Raw genomic sequence first — 15,860 nt, 5'->3', positions numbered from 1 at the left:
TTCACCAAAGAAACAAAATACTGGATGTGTGAGCTGAGCATGGGTGTCCTATGTCCTCAGAGGAGAGCAGTTTATCTGGACAGGCCTTTTTACGAGTTCAGTGTATCTTGCAAGGGTGAGGCAAGAAGGGCTTCAGCAGCTCCAGAAGAAATGAATCCAAGTCCCGGGATCCCAGTGGTGCTGGAGGGGTCTGTGCAGGGCAGCTGAGCCCGTGGAGGGAGCAGCTCTGCAGAGTGTGGGTGAGCTGAGCCCAGCTGGCCACTGCTGAGCCCGGCTGGCCACACTGCTGAGCCTGGCTGGCCACTCCTGCGCCTAGCTGCCCATGCTCCCGTGGCTCCTGCTGGCTCCTCCACCCGGCTCCACTGTGGAATGGCGAGGGATACACCGGGCTGGCTCTCTGGGACACGGGAGAGGCGACAGGGCTCTCACAGCCTCCATCTCCAGCACAAATTGCCTCGTGCAGCTGCTGATTTCACACAAATCTGAACCGTCAGGACACTGCAGAACCAATTTAGCGGAGTTTCCCCCAAATCCCGGCTGCCTCAGTGTCATCTCTCGGGCACAGCCATGCCACCACTTGCTCCCTGGGCGTCCCTGCGGAGCAGTGGCTGGTGACAAAGCCGTGCTCCACTCTCCTGCTCTGGCGAGGCACAGCCCCAGCTGCCGAGGGAGGGAGGCTTAATGAGAGCTGTGAAGCCCCTCAGAGTAGCCGTCTGCCCCTCTGTCTCCAGTGGCCTTGTTGTTTTGTCCTGGAAAGGAAGGGAAGAATACAGAGATAGATCAAATTAGCCTCGGACTGTCAGTGCACCACGGGGCCTCCTCCTCGGGTGACACGTGTGTCTATTCAAGCGCCTGGGTTTGTCTCATTTCTGTCATTAACTGTGTGACCAAGTTAATCTTTTTGGCCACGTATGCGAAGAGGAGATAAAGCTCCTTATCCATCCCTCTGGAGTTCTGTGAGAAATGGCTGCAAGATAGTTTGAAGTGGTCACATGAAAGATATCACTAGATTCAGCAGAGAAAATGGAACAGTTGGTGTCCATGCAAACTGATCTGCCAAAACGTGTGCAGCCTCCTCTGAGTCCTGGAGCAGCAACTCGCTCCTCTATGGATTAGTGATTGCTGTATCTGAGACAAGCCAGGAAAGGAGGGGAACTCTGAGGAAATTCAGTGTTACATGGAACTGTCAAATTGCTTGGTCTCTGGAAAAATTAGCTGAGTCAAGTTAGGGAACAGAAACAGCAGCTGAAGTAGTTACGCCAAAAATCCTCAGCTGGCTTCACTGGCCTGGTTGAACAGGGCTTGGAGCAACCTGGGCTCATGGAAGGTGTCACTGTTCATGGCAGGGTAGTTGAAATTGGATAATCTTTAGGGTTTATCCCAACATAAACCATTCTGGGATTCTGTGATTTACTTGCCTCACAGTACAGCTCCAGATTTTGCAGCAATGTCAAGAGGGAAGAGGCCATAAATTTAAATAGGCATATAATTATTATGTATTATGCATATAATTAAAAATAATACAGAATATTCTTTGAAAACGGATAAGGAAGAAAATGCAGAGAAGAGGGAACAGAGCAGAGCAAATGAGTTGGGCTCTTTGTTTGCAGGCAGTGCTGGTCCTGTGGAGGCAGGGGCATTACTGCTGTGCCTGGGAAGTTAAGGGTGGCTTGCAGGGTGCTCAGGTGTCACTCCAGGGTTCCACTTGCTCAGGTCTGCCTGGCTGAGCTCTGTCATGTGCAGGTTCAGCCTCCCAGGTAACAGAGGGACTCGAAGTTGCTGGAGCCTCAGACCACTGTGCATTCCTTCTCCCGGGGCCCAGCACTGCCCCCGTGCAGCTCTGGAGTGGGCAGTGGGAGGCACACGGGTATTTGGCTGCTTCCACGGTGTTTTGGCCAAATGTGCTTGCTTGAGCTCCAGGAGCCAGTTTGTTTCTCAAGCTGAGCTCTGGGATATTTCCACCCCTTGCAGGGTGTTACCAGCCGTGATGAATTAATGCTTGGGGAGCTCTGAGCTTGGCAGATGAAAGGCGCTGCGGAAGGGCTGGGATTATTATTTGTGGTTCTAATTTATTTGCCATCAAAGGGATGAGAGGGGTGAGAAAATGCCATTTGTTCTGGGGCTGGGAGCATCGGTTTGAAGTCTTTTTTTTCCCTTCCTTTTTCTTCTCCCCTCCCCATTGTGTGTTCCTCTGGGAATTGTGTGGAAATCCCTGCTCCGTCTTTTCTTCTCTGGGCATCCGTGTGTGAAGCAGCCGGCGTGGTGCTGATCACCAGGGACTTCAAGGGCTGCAGTGTGTGCGGGAGGTGCTGCCCTGCTTTTCAGGAGCAGCTGATTTCTGGGCACTGCAAATCACCGCCAGCTCCAGCGCGAGTCCAGCAGCAAAAAAGGGGAAACGTCTCATGTGGAATTTTGTCCTAAAAGCAGCTGGCAATGCCCTGAGCCCTCTCCTTGGGTTCCATTCAGTGCTCTGCCTTGCAGTGGCTGGGTTTTGTGTGCTTTGGGAATTCCCACCCTTGAGCAGTGGCAGATATTTCCCCCGGTACTGTTTTTTGTAGCAAAGTAGCTGTGATTTCAGGGGTGGGGAGCACGGGTGAGGGCTGGCAGTGCTGGGGAGCACACAGTCCGTTCCCAGGGCACAGGGCTGTGGTCAGCTGCTCAGGGCAGGAGTGCTGCTCCTCCCCCAGTGCTGGCACTGGGCTCCTGGCCCTGGTCCCTGCCCTGTCTGTGTGGCAGCCCCTCGGCTGCATTGCTCCAACTCTGGGGTTTCTGCACAGCCTGGAGTGGTCGTGTGGGTGTTCATGCTGAAACTGTCTCTTGGGAGAGACTTGCGGCAGAGAATGAGGATTGCCCCAAGCAGCAAATGGAAATTCACCCCTTACCTTTTTTGTGTTGCTTGTTGATTTTTTTAAGGCAGGTCTGTGCTAGTTCATAACTGCCCATACTCTCAATTAATGTGATTAGAAGCTGAATAGAAGCAGGATAAATGGAGGGCTGTAACAATTTGATAGTTTTTACAGAACTGCTCATTGTTGCGCATGAGTTTTCACCGGTTTTAAAGGCTAGGAGGGACAGTGGGGCTGGGAATCAGTGCAGGGTAGCTTTGCTGCTGCTGGTTTTAGCAGAGGCTGAAGCAAGCACAGCCCTGCTGTGATGTGATCTGATGTGTCACCTCACACTGGCACCGAGCGTGGGACGGCTTCTTGGGTCAGAGCTGTGTGTGGCACCTGCTGAGGTTTTGGGTTTCACTTCGAGTTTATCAGTATGAAGTTCAGGAAGTGTTTCTTCATGGAAAGGGTTGTCAGACACTGGAAGGGGCTGCCCAGGGAAGTGGTGGATTTTCCATCCCTGGAGGTGTTCAAGGAGTAGCTGGGCATGGCAGTTAGTGCTCTGGGCTGGGTGACAAGGTGGGGATTGGTCAAAGGATGGACTTGCTCAGCTCGGATGGAGCTTTCAGGGCTGCAAATCCCTGTGCTGGTATGACACTTGACACGCCAAATTCAGTTATAGTGGGGACAATGTTTAAAAGCAGTTTTTTGTCTGAAGTACAGTATTTTGGCAGCAATTAAATCCAAGTTTTATAATTTTCCCTAAGACAGACATGAGAGTGATGAGCAGCATGAGGAACTGCTCCATGGTGGGAGGCAGGCAGCTGCCCAGGGACAGAGCAGGATGTGCACACACCACAGGGCATGGTGTCCACTGCCACGCCTTGCTTCAACGCCCATCTGTGTTTGAGAGCCTTGCCGAATGGCCTGGCAGTGTTTGTGTGACCAGAGCCTCCTGGTGTTTCTCAGTGCTGTGATCTGGGGTTCCACGCCAGCCTGGCTCGCACCTTCAGGACGTACCTGTCTGCTGAGTACAACCTGGAGACGTCGCGCCACGAGGGGCTGGACGTCATCGAGAACGCCGTGGACAACCTGGACGCGCGCAGCGACAAGCACACCATCATGGACATGTGCAACCAGGTCTTCTGCCCGCCGCTCAAGTTCGAGTTCCAGCCTCACATGGGGGACGAGGTAACGTGCTCACCTGTGGGGCTGCAGAGCGGCCCTGCCCTCCTCTGAACCATCACTGTGAAATTGTTCCGGACTCCTCGCCCCTCTCTGCTGCCTTCACACACTGCTGTTCGTGTTTCCTTTCCTAATGAGACTCTTGGCTCGTTAGGGCTCCTCCTTTCAGGCTGCCTCCTGCTCCATTTCTGCCCCAATTAGGGAGCCCGTGGTTTGGCTCTCTCTGCCCCACAGATCTGCACAGGGGAGCTGTGATTAACCTGCTGTAATTGGGAGATGGCAGAAACACTCGGTGCTGGCCTGGGTCCAGGGCACTGCTCGTGGGACACACGGCAACACAGCCTCTCTGGAGGCTGCCAGGATCTTGTGGGGGCTGGAGGGAATTGTGAGGGTATGGAAAGGTGTGTCTGGTCCATGCATGACCCGTGGAATGTCTCCTGTCTCAGGTGTGCCAGGTGAGCGCCCAGCAGCCTGTGCAGACCGAGCTGCTGATGCGGTACCACCAGCTGCAGTCTCGGCTGGCCACCCTCAAGATAGAGAATGAAGAGGTAAGAGCTGGGGTCTGTGGGCAGCACTGCTGAGCCTTTCTTTCACTGGAGGTTTCCTGGTGTGCTCAGGTGTGGAGCCCCTCCTGTGGCAGAAGTGCCCACAGACTGCAGCCAGTGCTAGCCCAGGGCTCAGAGCCTCCTGTTGAGTGGTTGTTTTGGCTCAAGAAGTGTCCTTTTCCCAGTCTGCCTCAAACCCACGCTGTCCTGTTTCTGATAGGTACGGAAAACGCTGGATGCCACGATGCAGACCTTGCAGGACATGCTGACAGTGGAAGACTTTGATGTTTCAGATGCCTTCCAGCACAGCCGCTCCACTGAGTCGGTCAAATCAGCTGCATCAGAGACCTACATGAGCAAAATCAACATTGCCAAGAGGAGAGCCAACCAGCAGGAGACTGAAATGTTCTATTTCACTGTGAGTCTCAGCTCAGGCATACAGGACACGAAGCATTAATTACCAGGGCTGAGGCCCAGTTAAGTGCTCATTAGTGAAGAGCAAGAACCAATTCAGTCTCTTTAAGTACTTGTCTTCTGTCAGATTTGGGTCTGGAATGCATTTCAGTGGCAGGGCACTACAGAGGGACTGACAGTCCAGTGCCTGCCTTGTTTTTTACTTTGAAGGAACAACTGGAGCAGCCAGATGAGATTCAAAACTTACTGAGTGGAGTACGAGAGGCTCAGAGCTTCTCCTTTCTCTTAGTAATATTATTGTAAATAGGGGGGAAATTGTGATTTTCATTTGGAATTGTGCTTGAGATTACTTTAATGGTTTTTGCAGAGATTTGATCTTTCCCATTCTCCATCCTCCATTTTCCATCTCTTGTCTCCCTCTGTCCTCTTACCTGTGTAATGCCTTGCTCAGAGTGTTCTGGTGTCTGACAGCCTCACTGGGGGGTGGCAGTTGTTCTGCACAGTGTCACCAGCTGCATGGGGCACCTGGCAGTCCCTGCCTGCGAGGCCTCAGGCACTGGGGGTTCTTGCTTGGCACTGTTGGTTTGCACAGAGGCGAAGCCTTGGCAGTGCAGGGAAAGCTGCTTTGATTTCCTAGGCCGTTCCCAGAAGCCTGACAAAAGAAAGCCAGCTTTGAACTCTGTCCCTCCCTGCATTCCCGAGCAGGAGGGGCAGCTCCAAGGAGACAAGGCTAATAAGAGCATCAGGGCAGTGGCTGGAGCAGGGAGAAGTGATCAGAGGCTGCTGAGCCCTGCAGCACAGCTGGCCCAGCCTGCAGCCTCCCAAGCCCTGGGCAGCAGCGAGCTCCATTAGGGGCTGTGGTGCTTAACCCACCCGTTTGTTCTTTAATTCCAGAAATTTAAGGAGTATCTGAATGGCAGTAACCTCATCACGAAGCTCCAGGCTAAACATGACCTGCTGAAGCAAACTCTGGGAGAAGGTGAGTTGGGGTCAGGTCCAGGGAGGATCCTCCCGTCACCTGAGAGGGTTAAACCACGTGCCATCTGCCAGCCTTCCCTGTGTGTGTTCTCCTGAGTGACTGAGGGTTCTGTGCCTGGCTGCTCCTCAGCCTAACCAGTGGCATGATTTCCTTGGATTACTCCTCCCAGTTTTCTTTGGGAGTGCACACAGAGAAATCTCTTTGAATCTGAAACTGTGTGAAGTGCTGGGTTACTTCTCCAGCAGCAGAGATTGCCACTCACTCCCACCCTCTGCCTCTTTCCTTCCTCTCGCTCTTCTCCCTCCAGATTTCTAATCTGTCTTTTAATGGTGGGGGCACAGGTGGGCATCTCTCCTCCCCCAATGCAGCTTCTCTCTGCTGGAAGCCATTCCTTGGGGTGTAGGAGCCAGCAGTGAGGGTGTGAGCTCCTGTGCAGCTGTGCTCTGCAGTCCTTTGCTGGTGGCTGATGTGGAGGGATGATGGGAACTTGTGTTTCTTGCAGGTGAAAGAGCTGAGTGCGGAACAACCAGGTGAGCACTTCCTTCCCCTTACTGCTCCTGGGGAGGGCTGGCGCCAGCAGGAGGGGCTGTGGGAAGGGGGGCTTGCTTGGCTACTGGTGCAGCTTGGTGGGGTTCAGTTACCCACCCCCAGCCCTCTGCTGGCAGGCTGGCAGTCCCTGTGCCCACATGCTGCTTCCCAGCTGCATGGCCTGCAGTGCTGGGGTCAGGGGATGGCAAGCAGCCCTTGGTTTCTGGCTGGCTGGCTCTGATGTGCCTGGATGTGCTTTGTCAGCACAGTGCAATGCCCTGGAGCGTAGCTGAGGTGGGGTTGTGTTCAGACAGGGTGACACAAAGGTGTCCACTCGCTCCCTGCCATCCCTCTTCCTTTGAGGATTTTACTACAGCCCTGAAATCCTCTCCCAGCTCTGGCTGCTTTACCTGTGAGTGCAGAGCATGCCTGTATCACAGACTTCATCCCTCTGCTGCAGGAGGTAGGGCTGGGGCAGATGGGACAGAGGGGAGGCTTTGATCCCTGTCCAGTCCATGAAGCACCTCTGCAGAGCTCCAGTGGCTTGCTAGGAGTGTGCTGGTGTTGACAGTGAGACACGGGCCAGCAAAGCCTCCAAACAGCTCCCTAGGACATGCACGGCCTCCCTGTGTGTCAGCTTGTTCCAGCCTTGTTTGTGTTTAATCAAATTTACAGTACCAGCCACCAAAGGTCCGTTCCCTGCTAGAAGTGGTGAAGCAGATGGTGCAGCCTGGCTGCCGTGCCAGGCAGGAAGGAGGCTCCTTGTGCTGGCAGCACCAGCCCGAGTGGTGCCAGGGCCGGGCACCCAGCGGGGCACGGGGTGCTGTCAGGACAGAGAGGGCCCTTCAGAGAGCAGGGGCTGTGCAGTGTGCCACTCTGAGGAGCTGAAATGGCCCTGGGGCCCGGCCGTGAGTGCAGGGCCCTGGCTGGGGCTGCAGGCACAGTCCCTGCAGTGTGGGCAGGGCTCTCCCAATGGGCAGCAGCACCTCTGCTCCTCTGTTACTCCTCAAAGGAGTGCCTGGAAGCTGTAGGAGTGTTGTATAGTCAAGTTGCTTAATTAGAGGCATCTGATTAAGGAACCAGCAGACCCCTGCTGTCCCCTTTGCACTGAGCTCTGTGTAAAGTGTCCATGTCTGTTCCATGAGATCTCCTGCATGAAGGCTCCCAGCACCCAGTTTGGTGTGTGTTTGCAGTCGTGTTCTCTCCCCTGCACACATCAGAACAGCCTGGGCTAGAGGGCAGGGCAGAAATCTGTTTGGGATTTTGTGGTGTTTTTCTCCTTTTTCTAGAGCTAGACACCAAATGTCCTTGATTATCCAGAGGAATTGGGCTGGGAACAGCATTAATGCAAGTGGCACTCCAGTGTCCTCAGTACTGCACTGAAACCTGTCACAGGCTTCCCTGCCCTCTTGGTCACTAGCAGTGGCAGGGTCGTCCCCATCCCTGGGGTTCCAAACAGAAGTTAGACACAGCACAGTGGAGGTGTTCCCCCTGTCCTCATTCTGGCCTCTTCCTGTGAGCAGAGTGAAATCTGTTTAGGAGCAAGCAGGAATACCCCAGCGTTTTCTGGGGTAGCTGTGGTTTATTTTGGCTGTATCTCCTCAGCTGCTCTTGGTGCCTCTTCAGGCTGAGGTGGGAGGCAGGTGTTAGATCCAGCTGGCCACCAATGCTGTTGGTTCCTGCTGGAGTGGTGTCTGTGTGGGACAGCCAGTGTCAGTGGCTGCAGGGTGCGTGGAGCCACACGAATCCTCACAGAGGGACTTTTCTGTTTGGTTTCTTATTCTCAGTTATAACCTGTGAGATCTCACCCTGTCTTTGCATTTATGTTGGTGTTTTGTTGATTTATTTTGTTCCATTTTCTCCCAGGCCCCCATGTCTTCCCCCTAAGCCACAGAAAATGAGGAGACCTAGGCCTCTCTCAGTGTATAATCATAAACTCTTTAACGGCAATATGGAAACATTCATTAAGGTACTTGCTGGCTTGCAGTAGGAGTGTCTGTGAACGCTGGGAATGGAATGGTGGCTTTCCTGTCCTGGCTGCTTGCCATCCTCAGGGGGTCCCTCTGGCCCATCTGCACCCAGCTGGCGTGGCCAGCACGGCTTTGCCTCGGTGATGATTTCTCTCCATGGCTCCCCTCATGCATTCCTGGTGTTCCTGTCCCATCAGCTGCGTGCTCCAGACCCCACCCATGGCTGGTGGCCATGTGCACTGTGAGGCAGTCCTGGCTGAGTGTCCTCATTGTCCTGCTGCTTCTACCCATCCTGGGAAGAAAGATTACACCAGCTCAGCCTGGCTCTCTAAGGAGCAACCTACACCCCCCTTCCTGTTTTTGGTGGTCGTCCATCCTTGTGGCTGAGAAGGAAGATAAAATGACCCCAGAAAGTGTTTCCCACTTTCAAGGACTGTCAGCCTGGGGTAGAAATCCTGTTGTGGGCTGTCCATGTTGGAGGGCACACAGGTGACCCTCAGCCTCACACACAAATACATCAGTAACAGCCAGCCCAGCTGGCTCAGCCCTGCCAGCTGCTGGCAGTGGTGTCCTGTAATCCTGCTCTGGAGAAAGCTTCAGGGAAAACACTTTGGGAAGCTGTAGAGACAAACTGTTGGATTAGGTGACTAATAGGCATCATCTGGCTGGGGTTTATTGCCTCAAGCTCAGCCCTAAGCCCGAGGGCAGTGTATGTACACAGCACCAGCACGGGGAGTACTGGCCCTGCTGGCAAAGCCTGTAATCCCGTTAGGATTTCTGATTACTCCTGACTTAAACTGGTTTTTAAAAAAGTAATGCTCATTAAATCCCAGCTGGTTCAGCACTGAGAAGGAGGAATTACCTGCTCTAGAAATCCATCTGAGCAGGAGTGACCCGTGCTAGCAGAGACCCTTTGGGGATGGCTGCCTGCCCTTGGGGTGTACAGCCTCACAGGCAGCTGGGCCATTGGCTGCTGCCCAGATGTCCCCTGGTCACCAGTGCCCCCATGGCTGCTGAGTGCCCCCTCAGAGCATTGCCTGTTCCCCAGGCCAGGTCTGTCCCTGTGCCCAGGCTCCTGGGAAGGGCCCAGGTTGGGGCAGGGAGGAAATCCGAGAGGCTGTCCCTGCAGGTCGCTGAGGCTGGGCTGCAGCGTGCCCAAGGGCTCTGGGAGGGAGGGTGGGCATCCCAAAGGCCTGTGTTGGCCCTTGCTAAGCTGCCATTGCATTTGAGCATTCATGGCCTCCGAAGGAGATGCTTACCTCTAACTGAACTTATTCCTGCTTAATCTGTTCTCTTTTTTCCACTCTGCTGCTTTTTTTGTGCTCAGAGGAAGGAGGAATGCACGAACAAGGAATCAGGTACTTACTGGAGACCCATCTGTGAGACACAGGGAATTGCCCAGAGATGCCCCTGTGCTCTGCTGGAAAAACCACCAGAATCCCAAAAATAAATGTGTCCACTTGGGCTGTCAGACATGGCCCCTGGTCCCCTTGAGCTTTTGCCACAAGGGGCCTGGGAAGAAGCCAGAATTCACCAGTGGCTCAGACTCAGGCACTTGGTTCCATACCCAGTGGTGTTTGTTGGGTTTTTTAGCTCCTGCTGACAATGGCTCTTTCCTTTGGTGGAAATATTGTTGTAAGCTGTGTTATGGAAGCTTATTCCATCAGCCAGGTATAGCACATGTTTTATTTCAGCTCAGCATTCCACCTGTGGGGTGGAATAGCTGTGATCCCTCGTGGCAGTCTCCTGTTTGAGCCAGACAAGGAGCAGCAACATTTCACACACCGTAGTGACAGCTTTCTTGGGCATTTTTGGCTGTACACAGTATCCTCAGCACTCTTTGATGGCTCCATGTTTGTAACACCTCCTTTCCTGCCTGTCCTCTTACTAAACTCCACAGCATTAATTTTCAAATCTCTGTTTTTGCAATCTTTAGTGCATTTCCTATGCTTTGTTAGCAATAAACCAGTAAATGTTTCTCTTCTCCTTTCCTTTCCTGAAGGATTCAGGACAGGCCATTCCACTTGTTGTAGAAAGCTGCATCCGCTACATCAATCTGTATGGTAAGTTGGCTCAGTGTGGCCCCAGAACCTGCCCAGGAGGAAAGGACTTGAGTGAGCAGGGGAGCCTGCAGGGATTCCCAGGGCTGCCTGCCTGTTCTCCATGGCTCACTTGGAATTCCCACGGCATTGGCTGGCTGGCCACCAGTGAGCACGTGCCCAGGTTCAGTTGTTTGCTCGGCCATGAGCCCTTTCAGCACCTTGATCTGGAGGATATGAGCACAAGTGAGGTGCAGCAGGCTGTCCCTGCTTGCTCCAAGCCTGTCTGGTGCATCAGCTCCTGGGTTCTGCTGTTTTAACCTGCAGGTGTTGCCCCACAGTTCCAGAAATCTCTCCTAAAGTGTTGTTCTCTTCCAGGCCTCCAGCAGCAGGGCATCTTCAGAGTCCCTGGCTCCCAGGTGGAAGTCAACGACATCAAGAACTCGTTTGAGAGAGGTGTGTGGCTGGGTGTGCAGCTACAGCAGGATGCCCTGCCTGGAGCATCCTTGTGGGAGGTGGTGTGTGCTGGGTGCATTAGCCAGGGTGTAAAGCCTGTGTTAAAGCCCTTTGTGCTATGAGACATGAGCAGGTTTTATCCCCTCTGGGTTTCCCCGTGCTGTGTCTCTGGCTGTAGTGAAGAGTTACCCAGAGAAGGAGTATGAGAAGTAGGGGTACATGCAGAGGTCTTTTTCACAGTCGTTAAAAACACAAGAGCCATGAAAGAGTTTGCTGGGGACCTTTTCATCCTTCTTGCAGCAGTTTGCCAAGGGAGGTGCAGCATTCCCTGTACCTGCTGCCACTGCTGGCTGAGGAGGTGCCAGTGAATCTGCTGAGAAAATCACACTCAGGATGCCAGGCCAGTGAGAAAGGGAAAGCAGCCCTGCTGTCCTGCGTGGAGGGGAGCTGTGACAGAGACAGTCCTGCTGGGAGTGGTGACCCTTAATCCTTGAGCAGCGTTGGAAGGATCAGGATGGAGGTGGATGGGCCAATGGATAAGGCAGTGTTAGGATTGTCAAAGGCTGGAGGATTTGCACATCCAATTTAAGATGAATTAGTATCCAAATCTCGGGGGCACTGAAAGCCTTTCACAGATTTAAGTCAGCACAAAGCTATCCAGAGCTGTTGGGTCCATTCCAGAGGTGTGATTGTATCCTCCAGCCAAGCCTGTTCTCTCAGCCTCTCACTCAGTGTCGTTCAGACCTCCTCAGCTTTCCGGGCTGGTGCTGTAAATAAAGGAATGCACTGAGCTGGAAACAGTAAGGAGAAACAACCAATATCATCCTTGTTCTCAGGAAAAGTTTGAAATCCCCCAGTAAAACTGGTTTTCAGGAAAAATCAGCATTGCCATTGCACATGAGGAGGGTTTCTGAGCCCTGGAAAGTTTGGGTGTTCCACTAAATGAGGAAATCCTCTTGTGCTAGTGCTGCTTGATGGTGATGCTGGATATCAAACCTTTCTCTGGGCAGGAGAAGACCCCCTTGCTGATGACCAGAATGAACGGGACATTAACTCAGTGGCTGGAGTCTTGAAGCTGTATTTCCGAGGACTGGAAAACCCCCTCTTTCCTAAGGAAAGGTTTCAAGATTTGATATCTACTATAAGTAAGTACATGTGACAGCTCTTCGGGAGCTGGGTAGGATGAGAGAAGCACTAACTGGGGGCAGGTGCAGCTGAGTGTGCAGCCAGGGCTTTCTGCTGAGGAGGGAGGCAGGTGGGCAATGGCACTTGCTGGAAAGGATGTCAGGAGTGTGCACTGCTGGGAGGGAGAGGGGACATTGCTTCTCTGGGGGGAACGAAGGAGGCACAATGACCTTGAAGTCTGAGAGGTGGTGGAAGTGCTGCCCATTTTGGCTGCAGGGTGATTTTATGTTACAGGAGAGGTGTTGGCATGTCTCGGCTGTACGGGCACCAACGGGGGAACATCTGCTCAAGGCCCTCTCTGGGCTTCACTGCCCGTGGTGCTGTCCCCCTTCTGAACGTGCCTGTTCATAACTGCTGGGGCTCTGGTGATGCTGAGGGAGACAGGTGATACCTGGAGAGCACTGGCACAGCGATGGGCTTGTACCAGGGCAGAGGAATGCCTTCTGATTTCTCAAGAGCAGTCGTTTTATGTAGTAGCTTTAGGACATTGACTGTTGCTATTCAGTTTTGATGTGTAAAGCAGCACAGCACACATGTGAGACAGACAAAGGAAGGTGGTTCTGCACCAGCTCATGCCTGGACAGGGGTTTGCAGTTTGGCTTGTGCTTTCTCTGGCTGCCCTCCACGGGGGCTGCAGAGCTGGAAGCCTGAGGGCACAGCCTGGGAGAAGGGGATGGGTCCCCTCTGGTGCCAGAATGTGCCTGGTGCTGCCTGTGTGCTTGCAGATAGGCTTGTGTTTGGCACCATCCCTAATTAATGCAAATTTGCACTATTTATTAAGCTTTTGGGAATTTTTTTGCAAACATCATCTGTTAATTTTCTGGGTGTTATTCTCTTATTCTCTCTCTTTATTTTTCCCATTTTAACAAGAATCTTCCTTTTCCTCATCTTTCTCTTCCTGCTGCTCTTGCAACTTTTTGATTAAGGATAGATTTTAAGTAAATTCAAGTGTCTTATTCCTGTTAAAAGTCTGACCTGAAGTGCAGCTGTCTGTGCCACACAAACACACATAAACATAGGCTGCACACTTGGTGTCCCAGCCTAAGCAGGGTGAAGAACATCTCGTTTTGCTCTTGGAGGGCTTGGGGTTTATGTGGAGGCTCCTCAAAGGCACAAGGGCAATACTCAGGTCAAAAGGCAATTCCCAGAGTCCACATGGGGCTGTCCTTGTGTGTGCAGTGGTGATTGGTGCCCTCTTAATTCCATATGCCCAGTTGAAACATTTCTGGGAGAAAGGCAAGTGATTTGAGAGTTTGTTCCTCTGGGTGTCAGAACAGATATCTATTGTCATAGGGTTGTATCCAGTTCATATTTAGTTGGGTTTTTTAAAAGCAATAGCCTCTTTTGTAAAACCAAACTGAAGAAGTAGAGAATCCAGCAGGCAATAATGGGATAAATCAAATGGAAAAGTTCCCCATGTGAAATACTACAAAGCTTTCCTTCTTGGTATTGAGGCCAGATTTTGCTCAGAATTTAGATTAAATGGCAGCCTAGCTGCCACTGACATGCTGTCAGTGAACTTTATTGTGACTAGCAAATGGCATAGCTTGAGCCAGAACGAGCACTGCTGTGTGACCCGCCTGCTCCAGAAAAGCTCTGGTGCTTGTCCTCTGCTTCCTGTGAAACAGCAGCCACAGGATTAACTCTAGAGAGCACAGGGATAGCCCAGGGCAGGGCAGCCCTGAGTCAGCCCCTTCCCTTGGCAGGGAGCAGGTGTCTGGGGGCAGCTCTGGGCTCTGCACCCCTCTGGAGTGGAGAGCAATGGGTCTAAAGCACTGACTCAGCACTGGTCCAGCTAACCTGTTTCCTGGGAGTTTCTAATTCCTATTCAGAGCAGTAGGAGACAGGAGCGGAAGGGCTCAGAAGGATCCAATGCATGACCCAGAAGAGTAACCTGAATAAAAACCTCATTTAAAAATCTGCCCTAGAAAATCAAGCAGTACTCTGTTTTCAGTGCCACATTGACTCAGGCTTTTGAGGAACAGAGGAGTTGTTGAGGAATGAAATGAATAATGCATAAACATTTATTTTAAAAATAAACCTATGGAAATGTCTTTACTTGCTGTTCATACTGCATCTGAACATAGAAATTCCCTGCTGGAGGAGCAGTGTCCCCCATTCTCTTCCTGCACCTTAGTACCAGACTAAGGATGACCTCTGGAGACAGGCTTTGTTTTCTTCACTTACTGGGCCACTAGATCTGGAACAAGTCCCTTGGTGCTGAGCTGTCTGGTCCTGAAAAGGTTTTTAAAGATATGCTTTCTATCCATGTGTTCCAGAAATTGAGAACCCTGCAGAGAGAGTGCACCAGATCCAGCAGATCATTGTCACTCTGCCTCGGGCTGTCATCGTGGTCATGAGATACCTCTTTGCATTCCTTAACCAGTGAGTGTTTTCCTGCTTCAGCAAGTTCCTCCTTGCTGTCCCTTTTGCCAGGGCTCCCCGGTCTTTGGGGCAGGAGTCCCTTGTGCTGTTGCCATGGGGAGCTGTGCGTGGCTCCTTCCCGGCGCTGCTGGCCCTGGCTGTGTGCCGGGAGGGCACAGCTCGGTGCCAGGGCTGTGGGCTCTGCTGGGAGGATTCCCAGAGCAGGAGCACGGCACGGCAGCTCCTCCCTGTGTGCTTGCAGCTTGTCACAGTACAGCGATGAGAACATGATGGATCCCTACAACCTGGCCATCTGCTTCGGGCCCACGCTGATGCACATTCCCGACGGGCAGGATCCGGTGTCCTGCCAGGCCCATGTCAATGAGGTCATCAAAACCATCATCATCCACCACGAGGGCATCTTCCCCAGCCACCGGGAGCTGGAAGGGCCTGTCTACGAGAAGTGCATGACCGGAGGGGAGGAGTACTGGTGAGCTCTCTGCAGGGCTCCTGGGTACAAACACCTTCAGCAGGCCAGGAGGCTCTTGCACACTGAACCATTTAATTTAGTCATACCAGTCAAAACAGGCAGTTTCACCAGGCATTTCATTTCCTTGTGCTAAATCAATATTTTAAACCTCAGTAAAAAAAACCAGTAAAAATAAGAAACTTTTTCTGGGGCAAGTACTAATACTGAAGATTTTTTTTTGAGCTGCATATCCACAGAAGCATGTTCAGCAAAACAGAATTTTAGGTAAATTGTATCCAAATTTCACCTAGGCTGGAAATTTTGAGTAAAGACCCATAGTTTCATTATAATTTGCTGGTTGGATGAAATCCCTTGGCCCGAGGTTAACCCAAACCTTTAGTTCTGTTGCTGGAATTCTAACCAACGTTTAGGTCTGGGTTTAACAAACCAGGATCAATGACATACTTGACCTGATTTTCTACCAGTTTTGTACATTTCTGAGATATCACCATGTCTCATACTAGTCACCTGCCACCATCCTTCCTGGTGCAGCAGAGCAGCTAAAGGTGAAGCTCACTGTGAATTAGGGAATGGACATTTAACTTGGTGTCACTTTGTGTTAGTTTTGCCAAGCTCTACTGAAGACACAGGAGCCAACAGAACGTGACATTCTGGGCCTGGTGATCATGGTGTGAGTGTCTGCAGTTCTCAGCAAGTTCAGGGGTCTGCTGTGATTTGAAATCAGAGAATCACAAATCACAGAATTAGTTAGGTTGGCAGAGACCTCCAAGACTGAGTCCAACCTTTGACCAAACACCACCCTGTTGCCTAGACACATCCAGTTGTTGTGGTACACCCCCAGAGGTGGGCACTCCACCCCTCCCTGGGCAGCATTAGG

At 52.1% G+C, this 15,860-nt stretch overlaps 1 protein-coding gene across 5 annotated transcripts in view; it reads left to right on the top strand.

Annotated features, from left to right (window-relative positions):
- Positions 1-15,860, top strand: part of SRGAP3 (SLIT-ROBO Rho GTPase activating protein 3) — a 72,853-nt gene that overhangs the window by 49,246 nt on the left and 7,747 nt on the right. For 2 of the 5 annotated variants that reach the window (XM_064433164.1, XM_064433166.1), the window contains exons 7-17: positions 3,798-4,019; positions 4,460-4,561; positions 4,779-4,976; positions 5,867-5,951; positions 6,454-6,481; positions 8,346-8,448; positions 10,452-10,512; positions 10,867-10,944; positions 11,955-12,089; positions 14,409-14,514; positions 14,756-14,983. In XM_064433164.1, coding sequence (XP_064289234.1) covers positions 3,798-4,019; positions 4,460-4,561; positions 4,779-4,976; positions 5,867-5,951; positions 6,454-6,481; positions 8,346-8,448; positions 10,452-10,512; positions 10,867-10,944; positions 11,955-12,089; positions 14,409-14,514; positions 14,756-14,983 — 1,346 coding nt within the window. Of the gene's footprint in view, positions 1-3,797; positions 4,020-4,459; positions 4,562-4,778; positions 4,977-5,866; positions 5,952-6,453; positions 6,482-8,345; positions 8,449-9,776; positions 9,808-10,451; positions 10,513-10,866; positions 10,945-11,954; positions 12,090-14,408; positions 14,515-14,755; positions 14,984-15,860 lie in introns of all 5 variants that reach the window. The other 3 variants (XM_064433168.1, XM_064433167.1, XR_010368783.1) reach the window with 2 other exon arrangements.

This window comes from Passer domesticus, chromosome 9 (assembly GCF_036417665.1).
Source record: "Passer domesticus isolate bPasDom1 chromosome 9, bPasDom1.hap1, whole genome shotgun sequence".
NCBI classification, from domain to species: Eukaryota; Metazoa; Chordata; class Aves; order Passeriformes; family Passeridae; genus Passer; species Passer domesticus.
Note: the sequence above shows the minus strand (reverse complement) of the source record. Positions and strands in the feature narration are given on the sequence as shown.